At 50.2% G+C, this 23,173-nt stretch overlaps 1 protein-coding gene across 5 annotated transcripts in view; it reads right to left on the bottom strand.

Annotated features, from left to right (window-relative positions):
• Positions 1-23,173, bottom strand: part of UXS1 (UDP-glucuronate decarboxylase 1) — a 69,701-nt gene that overhangs the window by 24,969 nt on the left and 21,559 nt on the right. For 2 of the 5 annotated variants that reach the window (NM_001244774.1, XM_021085665.1), the window contains 5 exon segments: positions 6,723-6,903; positions 16,727-16,787; positions 20,142-20,185; positions 21,486-21,534; positions 22,702-22,729. In NM_001244774.1, the coding sequence (NP_001231703.1) occupies positions 6,723-6,903; positions 16,727-16,787; positions 20,142-20,185; positions 21,486-21,534; positions 22,702-22,729 (363 nt within the window). 5 annotated transcript variants of the gene reach the window in all.

Here is a 23,173-nt window from a genome sequence, read left to right as displayed (position 1 = left end):
AGGTTTCGGTTTCTGTGTTTGTCCCCCTCGCTTCATCACCCCTCCAGAGCCTGCAGAGCTCCCCGGGGAAGCTTCTGCATGAGAAGTGCCTAGACCCCTGGCATCCTGCCACAGACACCCCCGTGGGGGAGAGATGCTGGACCTTTATTACACGTGGATAGTTACGTATTTTCTCAAGCCACCTTGGAAAACTACTAGGTTAGTTTAAAAATGGACCCGTTCCAGCAGTACTGGGGGTGTTAAGGTGTCATAAGGGCCCGGGTGGGGCTGCGCCAGCCAGGCTGTGATCCTGCAGCACAAACTATTCAGCACTGTTCCCAGTCTTGAGGTGACAATGTACACAGTGAGAGGAAGGAAACTGCATCAAAGAGAGCCATGACAAAGGGCACCTTCAGAGCGTGTAGTTCAAACACAAAGGCCCGGGCACCCTCTCCTGGGACCACACACCATCCTGCTGGGGGCCTGACCGCTGGTCCCCAGCCCTTCCTCCACGTCGAGCTCCCGGGCACAGGAAGCAGTCCCCACCCCACCTTACGCTCCAGCTCCACTCAGCCCCGCTCTTGGGACAGCAGCCCCTGTGATCTACAGCTCAGGCAAATGCAGATTCCCAGGCAGAGCAGGAAATCTGCAACTGGAAAGAAGCCTGCTGCAGTGTGGGCCAGGGTAGGCGCTGCGCTGGGGGTGGGTGGGGTGGCGGGCAGACAGCTGAGGGAAGTGGGGACCACGCGCCGGGCCTCATCACCCAAAGGCTGTTCCACCTGGTTTGTCGTGTTTCGGGCCAGGTGACAGCTTAGGCCCAGGGCTCCCCCATCCAGCCCATGGGGAAGGGTTAGGCGCCCTTAAAGCTATGTATACAGATTTAAACGGCTCAGTCCTGCCTTCCAAGGAGGACGCATCCTGCCTCTGACAGTAAGGACAGCTGCTCCAATTGCTGTCCCAGAAAGGACACAGCACCCACCGCTGACTGACCTTCTGGAAGGAATCGCGGGGAGGGTGCAGGGGAAGTTTCAGCACAAGCTTAAGGAGTCAGCCAGGAGAGGGGCTAAGAAAATACCACAAAACATTAACAACAGAGCAGCAAAGCGAACCCTCCCAGCCCAGGAAAAACACCCTCAAAGCCGCCAAGGGTGGCTTCACCAAAAATGAGCATGACATTCAAAAATCCAAGCCAAGGGAGAATGGCAGCATGCCCGCACGCGGGCTGCCAGCCGCCAAGTGACCTCTGGTGACCCTGTCACATCCGCAGAGCCACGAGCCGGAATGGCAGCTGGAAAAACAGGAGCCTGAGAAATGAGCCCGAGTAAGCTCAAGTTGATGATGGAGGGGAGATAAAACAGCAGAGCAGAGGCGTGTTTTCTCTTCCCCGAATTTCCTTCGAGAGGTTCAGAGCAGCATTGCCAGCTGGGAGGAGGGTGGGCCCTGGGGCTGGGAGGTGGGCCTCCCGTGGGTTCTGAAAACACCATCCGCTCAATCCCAAATGGCCTCCCTATAGGTGTTTATGGTGAATACACGATACATAAATACAGAAGGAAAACCAAAGGAAGCTGAACAGCTCTTGAGATAACCAAAAATCACTGCTCAGAATCCATCAAGAAAAAAACAAACAGACAAACAAACAAAAAAAAACCAGACCGAAAAAATCAAGCAGCGTCTCCTACCAAAGGGGAAATCCACATAAACACAAGCAGAAGACTCACATCAACTTGTGGGGTTTTTTTTGTTTGTTTTTTTTTTTTACAGAGTTCCCAGCATAGCCCCTGTCAAACAGGACCACTCATGGCAACACGGGACACAAGGCCTGGCCACATCCCCAAGCACCGGCATTTATGATGGAAAAAAGGGTTTAAGAAGATACAGAACATGTCAAAGTGTAAGGACCAAATTGCTCTTGGCACAAAACACTAAGAGATGTTGCCTGGACTTTGAATCAGTTAACACTGACTTAACGCAAAGAGAAGAGGAGGCTGCACACCGAGGTCCAGCTGGGACCCTGGAGGAATTCCCGCTTAAACACAGGGTCTCGGAAACCTGCAGCCTCCGCATTGCTTACCTTTTCTTTTTTTTAACTCAATGAATTACATTTATAGTTTGTACAAAACGATCATCACAACCCAATTTTATAATATTTCCATCCCAAACCCCCAGCGCACCCCCTCACCACCAACCTGTCTCCTTTGGAAACTGTAAGTTTGTCAATGTCTGTGAGTCAGTATCTGTTCTGCAAAGAAGTTCATTATGTCCTTTTTTTAAGATTCCACATGTCAGTGATAGCATTTGATGCTGGTGTCTGAATTCAATTAGCATGATAATTTCTAGGTCCATCCATGTTGCTAAAAATGCCATCATTTCATTCCTTTTAATGGCTGAGTAATATTCCATTGTGTATATGTAGCATGTCTTCCTTATCTACTCCTCTGTCTATGGACATTTAGGTTGTTTCCATGTCTTGGCTATTGTATAGAGTGCTGCAATGAACATCAGGGAACATATATCTTTCCCAGTCCTGGTTTTCTCATATAGATGCCCAGAAGTGGGATTGCTGGATCACATGGTAATTCTATTTTTGGTTTTCTGAGGGATCTCCACAGTTTTGCACAGTGGTGCATAGTTTACCTTTGCAGCTTTGTAAATGGAGAGTGAGAAAGCCCCCCAATGCTATCTCTACAGAAGTATTCCCATCTGAGTGGCACTCCTCAAATGCCTACGTGACCAGGGACCCAGTACCCTTCCAAACACTGCTGCAGTCACACCTGCTACCATCCCCGGTGCTGGCAGCCCAGCTTTGTTGACCCCGGCACGTGCTGTCTGCCCACCCCTGGCTCCCAGACCCCCGTGCCTGGCAGAGGTGGTGACACTGGTGTCCTCACCAAAAAGTGGTGCTGACATTCCTACCTGACACAAGTGTTTCAAGAACTAAACGTGGTCATCACAGCCATGGGAACAGTGCCTGGGACACAGTGCCCACATGTCACCCCTGTCGCCCAATGCCCTTGGCTTCCTGGACACCCCAAGCACCATGAGGCCGGGGACCCGACTCTGGACCCAGCGGGTGTTCCTGCCTGTGTCCCTCTCAGAAGGCATGCTGCCTGTGCAGCGCACCTGTGGTTTTTCACTGAAAGGCAGCCGTGCTGCACCAGGTATGAAGATCGAGACAAAGGGACCTGCGGAGTGAGGGCCAGCGGACCTGACAGGACACAGGATACACGTGCCATCCACAGCCCTCGGGGTCAGAGGCCGGATGCCCACTGCCCCTGCCTGGTCTCCCTGGTTGTCCTTGGGGTTCCCTGGAGACTCCTCCTTAGTTGGGCCGGCCCAGAGGTTCTTCCTCTGCACCTGTCCTCCTGGGAGGCCTCCACTGGGGATGGGGCAGTGAGGTGGGGGAGGGAAGCCTTCCCCTCCGGTCCCTAGACTAAATCCCCTTCCTCTCCAGGAGCCTGGGCTGGGGGCGGCCCTCTGCATTGGCTCTGAGCAGATTTCAGAGGTTCCGTGTCCCTCCTGCAGCTGAAAAGTTCACCTTCACTGAGAACCTTATGGGGCTCCTGGAGGTGAGACTCACTAAGTGGCCCGCAATCCCAAACAGTGGGGCCTGGACTCAAAGCTTGTCTACACTGTCCCAGCCTGGTCAGCTCCAGGCACCTCCCACTGGGGCCGTAGCTGCTTCGACCCAGCCAGGACCCCGTGTCCACTGCTGTTGCCAGTTTCCAGGTCGCGGTTTGCCCTGTGACCTCCGACTTCTGCTGGTGCAGAGAAGGGAAGCCAGTTGTCAGTCTGCTCAGTTCCTTCCTGCTTGTGGGGACGGGTGAGATGATTCCAGGTTCCTGAAGTTCAAGCTCCCTTCTCCTGACACCTTACCAACTGTGGGGATTTCTCCCCTGGACAGCATGGGATGAGTCAGAAGGCCCGGGGCCTGCTCAGCATCCTGTGACAGACACCCGCCCTCATCCAGAGCCATCCTGGGCTGGAGCCCAGCGTTCCCCATCCCGACAGCCTGGCATCTGCCTCCCAAACCAGACACGCCTTCCACCCCAACCCTGGCTTCAGAGAAACCTCCCCGTGTCCTGAACAGGTGGCTGGAAGAATAATAAACTTTACTCCGTCCAGAGCCAGACAGTCTGCAGGATAGATGCAACACCGCCTGAAACTGAGATGCTGTGGCTGGTAAAACCCAGAGTTCTTGTAAAGCAAAACAAAGAGGGATTAAGTCATTTCAATGATTACTGATGGTTTCTTCCACAGCAGTAGTCTTCTCTCCCTACCATCTCATCCAGACAACCCAGAGGCCTCCGTTGTAACCTCTGGGACAACAATGCTTCCTGTTTGACCATTTCGTAATTTTTCCAGTTGCACCTGAGGCAGATGGAAGTTCTGAGGCCAGGGATCGAATCAGAGCTTCAGCTGTGACCTACACCATAGCTGCGGCCACGCTGGATCCTTGACCCACTGCGCTGGGCCAGGGATCAAGCCCTGTGGGCCACAGCAGGAACTCCCTGACCATTTGGTAATTCTTCACCACATGGGGTGCCTGGGCTCACGGTGCCCATCTCGGCCCCAGTCTCCGTTCCCAGAACATCTCTTCCAAATCGACCATCACATACCGAGTCCAGACAAAAGGGAATTTCCCATCAGAAACACAAAACTGGAATCAAGCATAAGGGTTACACTCTGGTAACAAGAGGAAGTGTGTGCTGGGGAGACGTAGTGACGCTCTGCTGGACTGAGTGATACCAGTGCCCCCTGGTCACCATCTGCCCAATGCAGGAAATGGACAGACCACAACTCCACAAAATTCTGAGCAGAACGTTCCTGCTACATGTAAGTATCAGACCAGCTAAAGCTCCTGGTAGATAAAAGGCACCCACAGACAGTTGTGCGTTAAACATGGGGTGCTCGTACTTGTTACACACCCTCATCCCCCCAAGAGGGAAGCAGTTTATCCCTCAGGCTGAGCTCGGCTGGTCAAATCCTGCTGGGGCTAACTTGGACAGGAGTGAGGAAGCCACCTCTGCAAAGCATGACTGCACCCCTTCACGTGAAGCGCTCAGAGTCACGCGGGCATTGTGGGGCAGGGGATGGGGGCACTTAGGCAAGAGAAGAAGCCCCTGTACTAGCGGGGGCTGGAGAGCCAAGAGCAGTGTGATTTTATCCAGAGAGCGTGTGTGTGTGCGTGTGTGTGGCTGTGTGTACACCTCCCTGCACGCAGACTGTATGTGCTTGCATGTGTGTGGCTGTGTGTGCTTGTGTGTGTGTGTGGCTGTACATGCACCCGTCCTGCACATCAGAAGCACTAGAAATGGCCTAGGTCAGCTTTGGTGTTGGAGCTCAGAGTCCAGGCAGAATATTTAGTTGCCAACACACCATCTCTACTCCATCAGGCTGGCTCAGGAACACTGATATCATGTCACCAAGAGTTTCTTTGACAACTGTTTCCTGCCACATGCATGCAGGAGCATCACCTCTGGCCCTACTGGCTGCTCAGCCTGTGGTTTTCTGCTGCTATCCCTGCAAATTCAGAGGCTTAAAAATCAGCCCCTTGTAACTCCCAGGTCTGAGGGCAGAGGTGGGGGCATGATGCAGCCTGACACCCCCCAGGCTGTGCTGCTGTCACCAGGTGGCTGCAAAGCTCGGCCGAGTAGCGCAACGGCCTGTGTCTTTGCGGACCTGGGCGGGGCTGCCCTGTCAGAGCTGCTGTGGTGGGCACGTCCTCCCTGCCCCCAGCTCCTCTCCCCACCTCACCCCTGCACCATCTCTTCCAGCCCCTCTCCCACCAAACCTCTCAGCAGGGCTTGTCACCTTCCTTCTGCTTCTCGGGGCTCCTGAGATCGCGTAGGGCCCCAGACCATCCTCCCATCGTAAAGCCAGCTGATTCACACCCTTAACTCCAGCCAAGAAGCCCTTTCACAGCAGTGCCCACATTTGCATACCTTTCCAGCTCTGCCTGGCATGGGCAACACCCCAAGGTCCCTCATAGCCCACACCGAGGTCCACGTAGACAGTGAGTGGTCTGCTTGCTAGATCCTGTGTTCCATTCCCTAGAAACTATAGGCTCATCCCCAAATCAGGTCCGCACAGAATGCAAATGGGGGGCCTCCCTGCTCCTCCTCTAGAGGCTCCAGCTCCAGAGCCACTAACTCCCACCTCTTCCCTACGCATGTCTCCTGCGCCCCGTCTCCTACCAGGAGGACACAGGGCACTGGAACCCCGGCCCACCCGCTTTGAGATCCTGAGCTGTGCTGCAGCCACAGAGACCCTGTCCACAGTGGTCACACCCGCAGGTTCCACGGCCTAAGATGCGGACACAGCTCTCTGGGGACCACCAGCCAACCTAGACCTAATTCCTTTCACATGACAGAGTGGCCAGAGGCTGTGACCTCTTATGCATGGATGTCAGTAATGCAGTAGCCTCCATCAGCTGACCTCTCAGAGGCTAGAAGTAACCCCACATGGTGGCCAGGCACCAGACCTGTGGGCCACCGGGAGGGGGTGTACTGCCCAAGCCCCCATTCCATAGGCCACGAGGCTCGAATCAGGGCTCCCCCATGTCAGTGCGCCCAGACTCTCACGGTCCTGGACCTTCTCTATCGCAGGGGCCAGGGAGGTGCCTGGGCCGCGGCAAGATCGCTTCCAAAAACAAGACACATGGTCGAGTCAGATAGTGACCCTGGGGCCCCATCGAGCCCGCCCGCCTGTGTGACCAGCGTGGGGGCAGCCCGAGGGCGGCTCACCTTCGATGTAGAGGGGCTCCACCACGTCATGGTTGATAAGCTCGAAGTTCTCGTGGCCGATCCAGTGCTCCACGTTCCTCTTTCTGCCCGTGAAGAAGTTGTCCACCACGGTCACCTCATGGCCGTCCATCATGAGCTTGTCCGTGAGGTGGGAGCCCACGAACCCTGCACCTCCAGTTATCTGCGTGAGGACAGCTTGTGAGACGCCTCCATGGTACAGGAGGGCAGCCGCACCCACTGAGCACGGGATGGGCAGGATGGGGACCACAGGTCCAAAAGCCATCTTTTCCAAGCCCAGAGCAGGAAGTTGTATCTTCATAAATGTCGAAGCTGCCTAAAAAATCTGAATCTACCGCCCAGCATAAGCACTGAAAAACAGCAGTTACCAGTTTCTAAACGTGCTCTTTGATAGAGATGTGTTCTTAGTGATTACAGCTCCCTGTTTTATGGAGGATGAGACATGGAGTATCACTATGGGTTGTAACAGAACTCCTGCAAAGCTTTAGAACCACTTGGCAAAAAAGACGGGCAACGGGTGTCGATTTGGGGAACTGGCGAAAAAAGTGCTTTTGAAATTGGACTCAAAAACCGTGTGTGTCGGGGAGGGGGGGAACCTGCATGAAAACCTAGTATCTGTTTCAAACTGTTTATAAGAACAAATGAATAAGCAGTAGACACCACAGGCCAAGGCCATAAACGATCCAGTTCCACTGTAGGGTTAAGAGAGTCAGCAGCCCTGCCAAACAGAAGTGAAGCAGCCACGTGGGGTGAGGGAAGGCAGGAGATCACCAACCACGTGCTGCTGAAAGGAAATTGGACAAGGTGAAAAGGCAATTGTGAAGCAAAAAAAAATTTTTTTAACTCATAAAAAGGCTATTCAAATTAAGTAGTGGAAGCGGAGGGTTTAGGTAAAGCATATTTCTTTTGGGAGGGTAGAAGCCAAAAAAGAATAAACCCAGAAAAGAGGCACTTGATGGCACTAGCTCTGTCCTCCTCCATCAAATTCTGCATTTACACCACCCTCTCGACTCAAGCGGAACGAATTAATAGTAGGAAGAAACACCCATTTTTTTTTACTTAAATAAAAAGTATATTAAGCTCTAGGTCTATGGCTTTAAAACTCTGAATCTGCCATGAAGTCCTCTGTTCACATAATCTGCTGTGGAACTGCCACATTTATCACAGGTGGGAGCCAAGGTGCCCGGGGTGGAAGGTGGGGTGCCCAGCCCAAGAAGAACCATCTGTCCGCCTCCACAAATGCAGAGGTGAGAACTGCACAGCTGAAAAGCCCTGATCCTGAGCAACCAGCTCTCCACCAGCCGCAGCCATTCTCCATCACGGGTGGGCCCCGTGTTCTAAACCTCTTTGCTTTCAGGACGAGAACCGACACCGCAGGCAGAGTTTGGGTCAAGACCACCAGATCACCAGGAACGATGCCACTGGCCCAGCCCTCCTAAGTTTTTTTTTTTTTTTGGTCTTTTTTTAGGGCCAAACCACAGCATATGGATGGTCCCAGGCTAGGGGTTGAATCGGAGCTACAGCCGCCAGCCTACACCACAGCCACAACAACGCAGGATTTTTTTGTAGTTTTCAGATTATGTTTTGCACTTATTTTACTAGTTATTCTAAAGTGTTTTGTCCTTTTTAAGGCTAGCATAAATAGCTCTGTTTTCATTTTCATAGCGTGTATTCTCTTGGTAGGTAGAAACACACTCGCTTTTTTGGGGGGTCTTTTTAGGGCCACACTCTTGGCATATGGAGGTTCCCAGGCTAGGGGTCGAATTGGAACTGTAACTGCTGGGCTACACCACAGTCACAGCAATGGCAGATCCGAGCTGTGTCTGTGACCTACACCACCGGATCCTTAACCCACCGAGCAAGGCCAGGGACTGAACGTGTGTCCTTATGGATACTAGTCGATTCGTTTCCACTGTGCGACGACGGGAGCTCCCCAACCCTCCCAATTCCATACTCTCTCCAGAACCTGTCAGCTTGTCCACTGTATGTTTTACCTTTAGCCTGCATTTTATCTCTACACCTGAATAATGACTTGAAAAAATAATTCTCTGGAAACATAACTGGACTTCTAATCTGGCTCTTCTCATCTGGCTCAGTCTTTAGCACTTAATTCATGGGGTGAGGCTGCTTTTTCTCTTACTTTTGCTTTATTGCATTTTCCTCCAGTTTTTAAATCAGAAAAAATTACATCTTTTTTAAAAGAAATTTAACCCCGGGTACTGTAACTCTATAGCTATATGCGAATGTTTCCTAAAATAAGATGCTGCATGACACGCTGACTTTATCTCTGCACCTAAAATAACTGAGTGAGGCCTGGGGGCCAACAGAAGCACACGCTATTAAATTACACACAACAGCTACCAACTTGTCACTAGTCTTAGCGACATAAAACTGCTAGAAGCACATTAGCCTTGTTTAAAAGAGATTAAATTTTTTTCTTGAATAATTCCTTTCTGTGGAACATACTTAAGATTTATGTAACGTAGTTGGATGGTTATAAATGTTTCTTCTAATGAATTTCATCCCTTCCGGCAAATATTTCAAAGAGAAACAAAATGGGCAGAAGCTCAGCACTTAGGGAGCTTCCTCGGGGAAAAAATTGCCAACCCCAGCAAACCTTCTGGGTAACAGGGAGCCAACACCCAAAGGCAGGCAGGGGCAACCTCACCCTGAACACTCGACTTGCCATGCTCTGCTTGGCCCGTGGTCCATGAGCTGCTTGCTCTGGTGGAAGCCAAGAGGCAGCCGCCCGGTCCAGTTCAGCGCAGCACCAAGCTGCCCGGTCAACCAGCAAAAACACAAGGCGGTGTCTTTTGGAACAAACCTCTTCTTTGTGCTAAGGCTTCAACAATTACTGAACAGACTTTACATTTCAGCAACAATATGCCAGCCTTGGGCACTAAGTGCCACTGAAATGTGGCTTAACCTATGAGATGGCGGATGAGTGAAAGACACAAAGCCTTTTGTCCTGATGACTCGTAAAGGGAAATGAATTCAATGGCCCTTGGCACCAACAGGAAAATCATCCCACAAGGAAACAACAAGAACCCTAGCTGGAGTTCCCATTGTGGCTCAGAGGGTTACAAACCCAACTAGCATCCATGAGGACTCGAGTTAGATCCCTGGCCTTGCTCAGTGGGTTAAGCATCCAGAGTTGCCATGAGCTGTGGTGTGGATTGAAGACACAGCTCAGATCTGGTGTTGCTGTGGCTATGCTGTAGGCCGGCGGCTGAAGCTCCAATTCAACCCCTAGGTTGGGAGCCTCCATATGCCACAGGTGCAGGAAAGGAAGGCAAGACCCCTCACTAACGTGCAAGGTTCAGAGGTTCACAGAGCATCACTTTCTGACCACTCTGACAAGCAGCCACAGAAAGATGAGGAAAATCAGCTTTCCTCTTCGCTGGTATACTTCTCAACTCTCACCTAAATGCTTTCACAGAAAGATGAGGAAAATCAGCTTTCCTCTTCGCTGGTATACTTCTCAACTCTCACCTAAATGCTTTCACAGTCTGATGTGATAGAAATAACCCAAGAGAGGGGCATACATCAGATTTTAGAGTCTACGCAGGGCAAGGTCTATGTAACCATCCACAAAGGTAAGAGAGCTTTCTGTAACTTCTAGAAGAAAAGGGAGGTTTTGGAGGGGAATGGCTGAACACTGACTCACAAGTACCACGCTGGTGTTTGGGACACAGGGTCCTATGAGGGAGATGACGGCTAGGAATAGACACCCTCGTGTCCTGACCACTGACACACCAAGGTCACAGAAGAACAGGTGCTCCGTGGACCTGCCCTCAGCAAGACAACACAGCTGGTGAAAATGAATGCAAAAAGCCAATGTTTAAGTCTCTGGAATTTGTCCTAGGGCACACGGAAGATGCAGAAGCGCTGATCCAGGACAATCTACTAAAACTCAGTCAGAACAGGGAGCAGCTGCACACCTGGGCCCCAGCCCCCTCCATCTGCTCAGCCTCACCCTCCCACTTCAGAGCAGGTGAGGGCTGGGTGTGGCCAGAAACAGGGGCTCCCAATGAAGAGATGCATCTCGCCAGGAAGGGCAGCCCCCAACCCCCCATCCCAGGGACTGGACTCCCAGCCTGGACTCCCAACTCCAGAGCCTGGTGGCTGAGGGCTCCCCTCTCCCAGCTCCTCCCCAGCCCCCAGAGCAGAAGCCCTACCCCAGGTATGGTGGGCAGTGACCTCAGGGGCTCTGGTCTCCCGTGTCCACTCCCTCATGGCCAAGAGGAGAGACAAGCAGACAAGGGATCCCTGCTCCCGCCCAGCTCACCGCCTGCAAGGATCGCTCTCTCCTCCAGCTCCTGAGAGTCCCCTCCAGGGGCTCAGAGACTCTTCCGTGGGGACAGGCAGTCAGTGAACACAGAGGCCTCCAAGCTCTCCCCAAAGAACCGACCTTGCTTGGAGAGAGAGCAGGGAAGTTGGAGCACAAGGGGCTCTCACACGCAATGGAGAGAGGCCATTGGCCACCAGGGGGCCTGTGACACAGCTGGTTTAGTAAATGGACCCGAGGGGGACCCAGGACCAACCTCCGAGACTGGGCTCACATCTCCCTCTGCAAAGGCACCAGAACATAGCTGGGTCGGACTGAGGAGTGATTACAACACCAGGCACTGGTGAAGGGCAGATCCACTGGCCGAGGACTGGGGCCTGACGGCTGCTGAGCCCACAAGGCAGACAGCTCAGCAGAGCAACTGGGGGAAGAGACGGTAAAAAGGGCCCTGCTGGAACCTATCACCCTCCAGGGCAACTGAGGCTGGAGCCTCTGAGGGGTGGCCACAGAGACAGACATCCCCAAAGTACAATAGCCAGACTACCAAACAAATCCGCAAACCAAAATGAAAAAGGCCTTGGGGGTGGGGGTGGGGCACAGGATCCAGAGCCGCTAACCACTGCCCAAAATGTCCGGTTTCCGACCCAAAATTTTGAGATGTACAAAGAAAAGTTGAGTGTGATCTGCGTCCAGGAAAGCAAGCAGGTGACAAACTGCCTAGGGGACCAGGTGTCAGAGCCAAGAGTCTCCAGAGCAGCCACGGCAAGTACATTCGCAGAACTAGAGAAAACCAGCTTAAGGAAGGAAGGAGACTGAAAAGAGAAGAAGTGTAAGATAGAAACAGATGGAAATTCTGTGTTGACGAACACGGCAACCAGAAAGAAAAATGCACTCAACGATGGCCTGGGCCTGGCGGAAGCGCCAATCGGCAAACCTGAAGCTAGACTGCAGAAGCCTATGCAACATGAAGAACAGAGGGAAAAAGAAAGTGAACACAGCCTCAAACGTGAGGCACCAATGAGCACCCGAGGTGATGTAACGGGGAAAAGGCAGAAGGAAGAACAGAGAAAAACACAAGGAAATACTGGCTGAAACGCCCCAAACTGACGAAGCACAGTTATCTACGCATTCAAGAAGCTCAACTGAGTCCGCATAGGAAAATGCAAACTCGGGTACGCGCATACAGACACAGCACACTAAAAATGCTAAAAATAAGAGACAAAGAAGAAGACAGGCTGAAAACTGTTCCGACACTAAAACTGCTGAAAATAAGAGACAAAGATGAAGGCGGGTTGAAAACCATCCTGCAGAAGTATGTCCTGGGAACCTCAGCGTGATCTTACTTGGAGGCTGGGCCCGCGGCAGGTTTAACTAGTCACGGTGAGATCCTACTGGAGCAGGCTGGACTGCGAGTCCAGTGTGAGACATGGGGAAAGCATGGCATGACGATGGAGGCCCAGGCTGGCGACCCGGGGACACAGCCACGCCAGAGCCAAAAGCCTGGGCCGGATCTTCCCCCAGAGCTTCAGAGAGCACAGCCCCACAAACACCACTTGTTTTGACTTCCAGCCTCCAGGACTGGGAGCTACTGCTGCTCTGAGCTACTGGGTTGGTGCAACTGTTACAGCAGAGACTGAACAGGAGAAAAAGCAAATGACACCTCGAACCCCAATGTGACTCAAGACTGACGTCTCGTAACAAATGACAGAGAAAACAGTAGAAAGAAACCAAAGCCAAGAATCTTGCCTACAACTAAAGATGACTTCTAGAGATTAAAAAACAAAAGCAGATAGAAGACGAGAAAATTCATTAACATCAGACCTGCCATACGAGAAATAGTAAATTCTTTCAGGGGTAGGAGGCACGGGGGATGAAGTAATTGGGGAATTATAAAATACAATCAAGCTGCATTTTCTCCTTCTCCTAAGTGCTTTCAATTTAAAGACCAAACTATAAAGCACAACACGAACACACTTAAAGCCAAAGAACTAGACACTTAACACAATGGTCAAAATAAGGAATTTTCTGTTACGCGTATTTTACCACTACCATAAAAACAAAAAAACCAACTGAACAAATATGTATATAATTGTACTATTTCTTCTTATGAAATACAGAGATACATTTGACCATAGCAGTTCAGAGAACACAGGTGAGAGCAGCAGGGAAATGACACCTGAATTAACTCAAACCCACGGGAACAAATGAAAAAAAGCAGACTTGGTGACAAAAAGGTTAACGTAACAAATTCTGGAGTTCCTGTCATAGCTCAGTGGTTAATGAACCCCTAGGATCCATGAGGATGCAGGTTCGATCCCTGGCCTCACTCAGTGGGTTAAGGATCTGGCGTTGCCGTGAGCTGTGCTGTAGGTCGCAGACGTGGCTCAGATCCCACGTTGCCGTGGCTGTGGTGTAGGCTGGTGTCTACAGCCCCGATTCGACCCCTAGCCTGGGAACCTCCATACACTGCGGGAGCGGCCCTAAAATGAAAAAAAAAAAAAAAGAAAAAAAAAAGAAACACTATCAATAAATACACCCTGGCTCTGCTATATTTACTCACCTTATTTAAAAGGGATAAGCTCGTGTCAAGTAACAATCATAACATGTTGTTGGGTTTGTAACATGGTCAGAAATAATGCACAGAACTAAATGGGGTAAGACTTCAATGCCTACTGGACAGCAGCAGGAACCTGAAGCAGCGCCGTACATTAGGATGCATGTGGTAATAAGCACCAGAGCAACCAGGAACAATATAAATTTTTGAAATATGGTAAAAAAAAAAAAATATATATATATATATATATAAAAGACGCTGAATGTTACACACGAGAAGATTCACTTCATGCAAAAGAAAAGAGTCATGGAGAACAAGGGCACAAAGATGTGAGGCAAGTAGAAAACGAAATGAAATGGCAGAAATAAAGCTATGTCGATAATAATATTACACGTGATTGGTTAAGTAATCACTTGGAAGGCAGAGGTTGTCACACTGAAGAAAACAAGATCCGACCGTCTGCTGTCTGAAGGGGACACACTGTGAACTCAAAGATACAGTGCACCGAACATAAACATATATAGCACAGAAACAGTAAGAAAGATGGAGTGGCTTAATGATATCAGACAAAATAAACCTTAACACAAAAAATGTTAACAGATGACAAGAGATCATTTTACAAGGATAAAATGGTCAGTTTTTCACGTGGATATAACACAAACATCTCTGCACCTAACCACAGGACCCAAAATATCACTTACATGTGGAATCTAAAACATGGCACAGATGAACCAATCTACAGAACTGACACAGGCTCACAGACATGGAGAGCAGACTTGTGGCTGCTGAGGGGGGAGGGGGAGGGATGGGAGTTTGGGGTTAATAGATATAAACGATAACATTTAGAACGGATAAGCAATGAGGTCCTGCTGTACAGCACAGGGAACTCTATCCGGTCTCTTGGGATAGACCATGATGGAAGATAACATAAGAAAGAGAATGTATATGTATGTATGACTGGGTCACTTCGCTGCACAGCAGAAACTGGCACAGCATTGTATATCAACTGTATTTTAATTAAAAAAGGAAAAAGAAAAGAAAAAGCAGAAGCTATATTGTAGGTGACATGATCCCACATGCTGAAAATCCATTGAAAACTATTAGGACTCACCAATTAGTTCAGCAAGGTTGCGGGACATAAGAAAATACAAAAATCAAGTTTGTTTTGGAGTTCCAGTGGTGGTTCAGTGGAAGTGAATCTGACTAGGATCCATGAGGATGCGGGCTGGATCCCTGGCCTTGCTCAGTGGGTTAAGGATCCGGCGTTGCCATGAGTGGTGGTGTAGGTCACAGATGCGGCTCGGATCTGCCATTGCTGTGGCTGTGTGTAGCCCAGCAGCTACAGCTCCAATTCGACCCCTAGCCTGGGAACCTCCATATGCCAAGAGTGTGGCCCTAAAAAGACCCCCCCCAAAAAGCGAGTGTGTTTCTACCTACCAAGAGAATACACACTATGAAAATGAAACAGAACTATTTATGCTAGCCTTAAAAAGGATGAAACACTTTGGAATAACTAGTAAAATAAGTGCAAAACATACTCTGAAAACTACAAAAAAAAATCAAAAGAAACTAAGGAAGACCTAAATAAATGTAAAGACATCCCCTATTCAAGGACTGGAGACAATCTGTTGAGATGACAATACTCCCCCAACTGACCTACAGATGCTACATCACTCTCAGAATCTCAGGTGGCTTCTGTGGAGAAACTGACAGGCGGATCTTAAAATGCACAAGGAACTGTAAGGGGTCCTAGACACTCAAAACCACCTTGAGTTCCCCCTGTGGTGCGACAGGATGGGTGGCGTCTCTGGAGCGCCACAACACAGGCTCAACCCCTGGCCCGGCAGGGGGTTAAGGAGCCAGTGTTGCCACAGCTATGGTGTAGGTTGCAAGTGTGGCTCAGATCCGATCTCCGACCTGGAGAACTCCATTTGCTGCAGGGCGGCCAAAAAAACAAAAGCTGAAAACGAAGAACAAAGTTAGAGGCCCCAAAAGTCCCAACTTCAGAACTTACTGCAAAGCTGCAGCAGCCAAGACAATGTGGTTCTGGCACCAAGACAGATGTATATAGATCAATGGGTAGACTTGAGAGTCCAGAAATAAATATTCAGATTTACAGTCAGTTCGTTTTTTGACAAGGGCAGCATGACAATTCAACAGCCACGATTGGTCTGGCCAGCCACTGGTGCTGGACCTTGGGCAGCCACACACAGAAGGGAAACTCTTATCTAAATCCACGTGCAAAATTAACTCAAAATGGATCAGAGAACTATACGTAAGAACTACAGCTCTGAAACTCTTGGGAAAAACATGGTGAATTTTTGTGACCTCAGATTAGGCAATGTGACACCAAAGCACAAACAAGGAATAAAAGAAAAAAGAAAACTTTATCCATTAAAAGCACATTAAAGCTTCTGTGCTTTAAGAACACCGTCATGGCATGGTAGAAACAAATCCAACTAGTAACCATGAGGTTGCGGGTTCAATCCCTGGCCTCATTCAGTGGGTTAAGGATCCGGCATTGCGGTGAGCTGTGGTGTAGGTTACAGATGTGGCTCAGATCTGGCATGGCTGTGGCTGTGGCTCTGATTCGATCCCTAGCCTGGGAACCTCCAGATGCTGCGAATGCGGCCCTAAAAAGCAAAAGACTACCAATTAAGAAAGTGAAAAGACAACTCTCAGAATGGAAAAAAAATTTGGCAAATCATGTACTGATGAGAAACGGCTTGGATCCCAAGTTGCTGTGGCTGTGGTGCACTGTAGCTCTGATTTGACCCCTAGCTTGGGAACCTCCATATGCCACAGGTGCAGCCCTGAAAGACAAAAAAAAAAAAGGAAAGAAAAAAGAAAAACACCACACACTGTATCATTTGAAATGCCCCAAACAGGCAGTGCCACTGAGACAGAAAGTCATTTTCATGGCTGCCAGGAGCTGGGGGATGGGACTGGACTGGTAACATGCACAGGGTTTCCTTCGGGTGATGAAGCATCCTGGAATGAGGATGTGGGGCTGGTGCACCACGCTGTGAACAAGCTGGAAACCACTCAACTATATTCGACCAACGGTGATCTTCAGGAGCTGTGAATCACACTTAAAAGCAAATTTCTTGATATTACAAAAATGAATCAGATGTGCAAACTTACCAAAATTCTCTTACGGTCCTTCTCTGATAAAAATTTTACTGGCGGGTATTTCTGGGTGAAGCTGTATAATGAAGAAATTATAAAAAAAACAGTCAAACATCTCACGTGAGCATTTCCTCTACCTGCCACCGAAACAAATGCCAGACTTGAGAACTCTCCCCGTCCACTCCCCTCCCTGCTCCAAATGTGTGCTGTTGGAACCAAGCTATCACTGGTTCAAGTTCAAGATTAACCTGCTCCTGGGTGGGCATCAAACTAAGGGAGCGACCTGAGAGCCTATCCTGGAGCAGGGAAAAGCTAAGGATGCACAGGCAGCCAAAGCTAAACACAAAACACGGAGGTGCTGGCTTCCCCAGGTGCCGCAGCAGGGTTGGAGGAGGAAATCAGCTGCGTGGAGTCACGGCCAACCGAGCCCTTTGAGAGTGAAAGATGCTGAGACTGTTTCCCTGTTCAGCAGTTTCACAACCCCAGTGTCTCCTGCCCTGCTGGGGCCTGGACCTCAGCCTGCCCTCCTTGCCTCCTTGGGCCACCTGAACCCATCCTGCGTCTCGACTCATCTGCCACCACCCTCATCAAGGTGCTGTCGGGCTCCAACCCACACCCACGTTTCAGGACTGGAGCCACATAAATGGCCTATCGAGCGTCCGATGAGAGTTGATAAATGCAGATTCTGAAGTGCCCACTCTTTTCTTAATTTGTCTTTTCGTCTTTTTTCAGGGCCACAACCACGGCATATGGAGGTTCCCAGGCTAGGGATCCAATCGGAGCTGTAGCCACTGGCCTACGCCACAACCACAGTAACACGGGATCCAAGCCGTGTCTGTGACCTACACCACAGCTCACAGCAATGCCGGATCCTTAACCCACTGAGCAAGGCCAGGGATCGAACCCACAACCTCATGGTTCCTAGTCAGATTCGTTAACCACTGAGCTGCGAAGGGAACTCCCCAAAGTACCCACTCTTAAAGCGATTCAGTTAGACACAAAAGTGCTTTAAAATATTGGGAGGAACCAGCTTTTGAGTTATTTGGCGAGGTGCTAGGCAGGGCGTCATCTCCACCCCCAGCATGTCCCCACATGGTGGCTGAACTGAACGGGCAGCGTGGGTCTCCTGCAAAAGCGCAGCTCGCTTACATAGAAGCCAAGGACAGGGCTGTCACAATGCATGGGACTCCCTATAAGAGCACAGAGACTCTCTGAAGGTCAAGTGTGCTGGCAGGTGGGGCTGTCAGGGAATGGGTGAGAAACCTAGCCTTCCCTGAGTTCTGTGACACCCTGCCCCCGCCCCAGCCCCACCCTAGAGCAAGACACTCCCCCCCAGCACTCCAGGTACCTCGGGGCTTCTGCTTCGTCAGGCAGAGGGCTGCCCCAGGCTGTCCTGGGCCCCTAAGTGCTTGAAGAAGGGGAGCCAGGAGCCCTGCCTGCCATTCTCGCTCTTGCTTCTTCATGCAGGGGGACATCATAGCAAACCCCGGCGCTGGCCGGCACACCCCTCACACCTGCCAGCCTCCTGGCTCAGGCCCTCCTCCCCAGGGCTGCCCACCAGCCCCTTCTCCAGGCTGCAGGGATTCAGAGAAAGGTTCATAGGGACTACATGGATGTGCACAGCCAAGAGGGGGTGACCAACGGGGCCCCTGAAACCGACTGGCATCCAATGATGAGCCTAGAATAGCTCTGAACAGCTTTTTAGGCCCGCGGGAAAGCTTAAAAATGAACTCAAATGTGCCATGAACACCAGGCACCCACAGGAGACGGTCTTCTTAGAAACACAAATAAAAGAGAAGCAAACAGCCCACGGTCTCCAGTCCACGGTGTGCAAGACGACCAAGAAAGCTGCTTCAAACTGTGTGCTAAGCCTTTGATCGGAGAAACAGCACTGGCTGGTTTCTGCCTTTTCTTCCACAGGCAGTAACCAAATTTCAGATTCCACCTGTTACTAAACTTTTTCATCAAAATATAGTTGACTTAACGAAATTGTTAGTTTCAGTGTACAGCACAGAGATTCAATTATACACACATACAGATATTCTTTTTCAGATTCTTTTCCTTTATAGGTTGATACAAAATTCTGGGTATGGGTCCCTGTGTGCTACAGTAGGTGCTCGCTGGTATTTATTGTATGTGGGGTAGTGTGGAAAACCACCTCACTCATTTCCTGCTTTGAGGGGTCAGGGGCACAAAGCTCGGGGTGTGGGGGAGCCTGGGCTCCAGGCCCTCCGGGTCCTCCTGAGTCTGTGCTTCCCACTGTTTGTCCCCAAGGCCAGGGTGACAGAGCCCAGTGACCGATGTGTCTGGGCCCCAAGCCCCTCGGCAATCCTACCCAGGTGTTGACTCACCCACATCTTCGGTGTTCGGGCACTTTCCTCCAGCCCCGTTCTAGGCCACCCCATGGGAAAGGCCCGGGAGCCGCCCACGGGAAGCCTGCATTTCCAAGCGAGGAAGGCAGAATGTACTAGGAACCCAGCAACAGACCTTCCTTAACCTCCCCCAGAACTGATCCTGCTCTAATTACTTATCCTGGTCCAGTCTCCAACTGCCTTTTTATTAGGACAATGTTAAGTGACGTCATTTATAAGTTTAATTAGCATTACTACTTGCTGGCCATTCAAGGAGTATTTAAAGATGTGTATTTAAAGATGTGCAGATGAAACTAAATAAACAACACAGAATCAAAGTGCTAAGAGCTGGGGTCAAAGTAAACTGAACAGGACAGACCACAGGCTCCAGGCCTGGAACCTCTCACAGTTCCTACGTGTACGTGTGGTCCTGGACCCCTCACGGGATGGTCAACACATGCTGGAAGCCACCTGAGCACCTCGCAGAGCCAAGAGGAGGCAGGCTTGGCCTCAACTTGTGTGCCAGGACTTTGCAGGAGCCACAGGGCTTGGGAAGGCGGCTTCCATGCTGCCGGGCCATCCCTCCTCCCAGGGCTCAGGTTACCTGTGGATTTGACTCAAGGGCAGGAACAAATACCCATGTGGACAATGGTTTGAATTGTCACTTTGTGGAAATCAAATTGACAGAGCATGACAGAGGAAGGACTTTAATAAACAGGACCTTGGGTCAGGCTTCAGGGAGACTCCTGAAAAAATAAACACTTTTTTTTTTCTAGAGAGAACCCACAGCTTTCATCAGAAACATTTTCCTTCAGTGACCAAAGGAAAAATGTTTAAAAACACTGCATCCAAATTTGAGAGTAAAAACTGGCCTTCCCATGGAAAAGTCTCTGTCTTGTATCTTTGAAATTATAGATTTCTCAGTTGAGATGAACTTAGACATTGACCTTCTAAGGTAAAATAAGACATAAGTATCTTCAGACACAAAAAGTATACATACCCCCCCTTTTTTTTATAACCTTCTAAGGTAAAATAAGACATAAGTATTTTCTTAGACACCAAACAAAAAGTATACATACCTTTTTTCCAAATCTCTGATTTTCTCTCTCAGTGGTTCAACAATCTAAAACAAAAATAACCAAAATCAGCTCTGAGGCAGAAACACGGTCCTCGGCCACTTCCCCAACCCTGAAATTCCAGACGGCACAGTGAGAAACAGACTTTACTTCCTGCTACGATTCACCTCCAGCTGGAAATCAAGCCAGACCCTGTGGATCACGATTCCAGAAGCGAGATGATGCTGGAACCTCCCACTCTAGAGATGCCCAAGGCTCTGGGGAAATTCATCTTTTTCCTCCCCAGGTTTCAGGGAACAAGAAAGGTGGGTCAGGCTCAGAAAAACAGGCGGGGCACCACCCCTGCCTCTTTTCAGGTCAAAGAGAGAGGTCCCAGGAGCTACCCCCAGACAAGCATCTCTCTGCATGTGTCACCCGCTGTCACCTCCAGGACACACATCCCAGGCTGTATGGCTACCACCCCTCATATCAGCCCCAGGGTTGGACAAAAGAACATGGGTGGCTGGTGGGCTCCCCAGGACCAGCATGTGGCTTCAAATCAGAGTGAGTGCCTTCCTACCCCCTCCCACAGCCCCTGTTACAACAGGCTACACTACACATTGTATCCTGTGTTGTTATCCATGTTAATACATTGTAACAATAACATAGACTATACCCTGGACTAAAACACAAGCAACTGTTTTCAAACAGGAGGTGTGGAATTGACCAGAGCCGCAGGAGCTCCTGGACCCCTGCATCTTCAGGTTTCCTGGGTCCCAGCACCTGAGTGGGACCATGCTTCCTTCTGCATCTGCCCAGTTGAATGGAGCCTCTGCCTCCAGCTCTGGGGAAGGTACCCACTTCCCTCTTATGAAATCCTGGAAAGGCCCCTTTGAAAAGTCACAGAAAACTCTAAGTCCCTTTTGCCTTCAAGGCAGAGTCTGTTTTAATACATCGCACCCTTACGGGAGTTCCTGCTGTGACACAGAGGGTTAAGGGTCCGGCACTGTCTCTGTGGCAGCGAAGGTCCGATCCCCAGTTCAGCACAGTGAGTAAAAATCCAGCTTTGCCACAGCTGTGGCTCAGAGTCGATTCCTGGCTGGGAAACTTCCATTTGCTGCGAGTGCAGCCCAAAAAAAAGGGAAAAAAAAAATTCGCACCTTTATAAATGGACAAATGCTGACAGAGGCGTGTCCACAGGCCTAACAAACACAAAGGCTCTTCTGAAATAAGGGAGTAATTTATTGAGACGGTTTCAAAATCACAAGTCCACATCGAGCTGCCACAATAAAGATCCCGGCACAGCCAAAGGACCTGACGTGGACAAACACTGGAAAAGCAGAAGTGCACTGCGGAGGAGACACTGACCTCTTCAATCTTGCTTTCGATCCTGAGGTCGCCATTCTCCTGGAGGGACCTGTTGAGCAGAAAGCTACAAACTGAGATCAAGGCAAAGGCTGGGCGGCCTCAAGGTTTATTTCTGAACCAATTACACCAGGCGCCCAAGGCTCTCCCCCCTCCAGAGGGGAGACTAGTGGACCAGACCCACCTCCCACTTTCGGGGTGTCTCTAGGCAGCGAAGACAACCTCCCTCTCACATCACAGTCAACAAGGGAATTTAAACTAGAGGCAGGCAGCCTGTCTCTGAGGAGCAGACGTTTGTCTGCTGGGCTTTCCTGGGATTTAATGCAAAGTGGAGCTTTTCCAAGTGAAAGCACAGAGTGCCTTTAACAGGACCCAAGCAGCCCTGCAGCCACACACAGCGGCCTCTGTCAGAGAGGGCGGGGTCCGTCCTCGGGCCCCAGCTGCCCTCCCGGGCCTCCCGGCCGCGCTGGCCACCACGCCCGCCGTCATCACCACGCGGCTGCTGCCCTGGTATTTTCACTACCAAGAAATACGGAAGGGAGGGAATTTTTCTTTGAATGTGAAACTGCACTAAGAGCATCAGATCTGTTTTTGCAGATTACTGAAGGCTTATTACTCTTTGCCAGTGCTCTTTAAGGAATATTAACACAAGGATTTGACTTTTACAAGTAAAAGTTATTTTCAATACGGATGCTCACAAATCCTGCTCGACTCGGGCTGGAAGGTCCTCGGGCCTCCCCTTCCCAGGGATGGACAGGTGCCCTCAGCACCCACTGGTCTGCTCCAGGGGGTGGTGGTGGTGGTCATGGGTTCCCTAAGCCTCACCCTCCTCGAAAGGGTCTGGAAAAGGGCCTGAGTGCTTTCTCAGACCCCCCAGAAATGCCATTTACGTTTCGAAAGCCTGAATGCCAGCGCCCACCCTCTTCTGTCTACAAGGCCAGGAAGGCCTAGGTGGGCACCAGAGAGGAGCCGCCACAGAAGGAGGCGATTAATCCTCATGTCTGGGCTTGACTTGGGTCGTCAGCGGTAAGCCCAGCAGCGCTGCTCCAGAACACCCACCAGAGAGAAGCCTCGATGTGGGAACAGAAAGAACTTGGTCCCACATGTACACACACCTCGATCACCTGGGACATCAGTGGTCTGTGTACGTTAGCAACTGAAACGTGCCATTTCCACCCCGTAACATCACCGTAATAGCCAAGTGATTAAAAACAATTACCTCATGTTAACCAAGTTGCCCCAAACAGCTGTAAAAGAAAGAAAAAGGAAAAGTTAATATTTACGTTCACAACATTCAAGGACTCTACTGCAATTATGAATTTTTTTTTTTTTTGCCTTTTTTTTTTCTTTTTTTTAAGGGCCACACCGGCAGCATATGGAAGTTCCCAGGCTAGGGGTGTCCAATCAGGGCTGTAGCCGCCAGCCTACACCACAGGCACAACCCAGGATCCGAGCTGCATCTGTGACCTACACCACAGCTCATGGCAACGCCGGATCTTTAACCAATTGAGCGAGGCCAGAGTTCAAACTCGCATCCTCATGGATCCTGGTCGGGTTCGTTAACCACTGAGCCATGAAGGGAACTCCAAGTACAAATTTTTAAGTGACATTTTAAAGTTCACTAAGCAAACTATAACTCAGGAAGGCAATGAAATGGTCCCTTTTATTATAATAAGTCCCACTAACAGGAA

The sequence above is a fragment of the Sus scrofa genome, chromosome 3 (assembly GCF_000003025.6).
Source record: "Sus scrofa isolate TJ Tabasco breed Duroc chromosome 3, Sscrofa11.1, whole genome shotgun sequence".
Classification (NCBI taxonomy): domain Eukaryota; kingdom Metazoa; phylum Chordata; class Mammalia; order Artiodactyla; family Suidae; genus Sus; species Sus scrofa.
The sequence above is the reverse complement of the archived record's forward strand: the minus strand, read 5'-3'. Positions and strand labels throughout refer to the sequence as shown.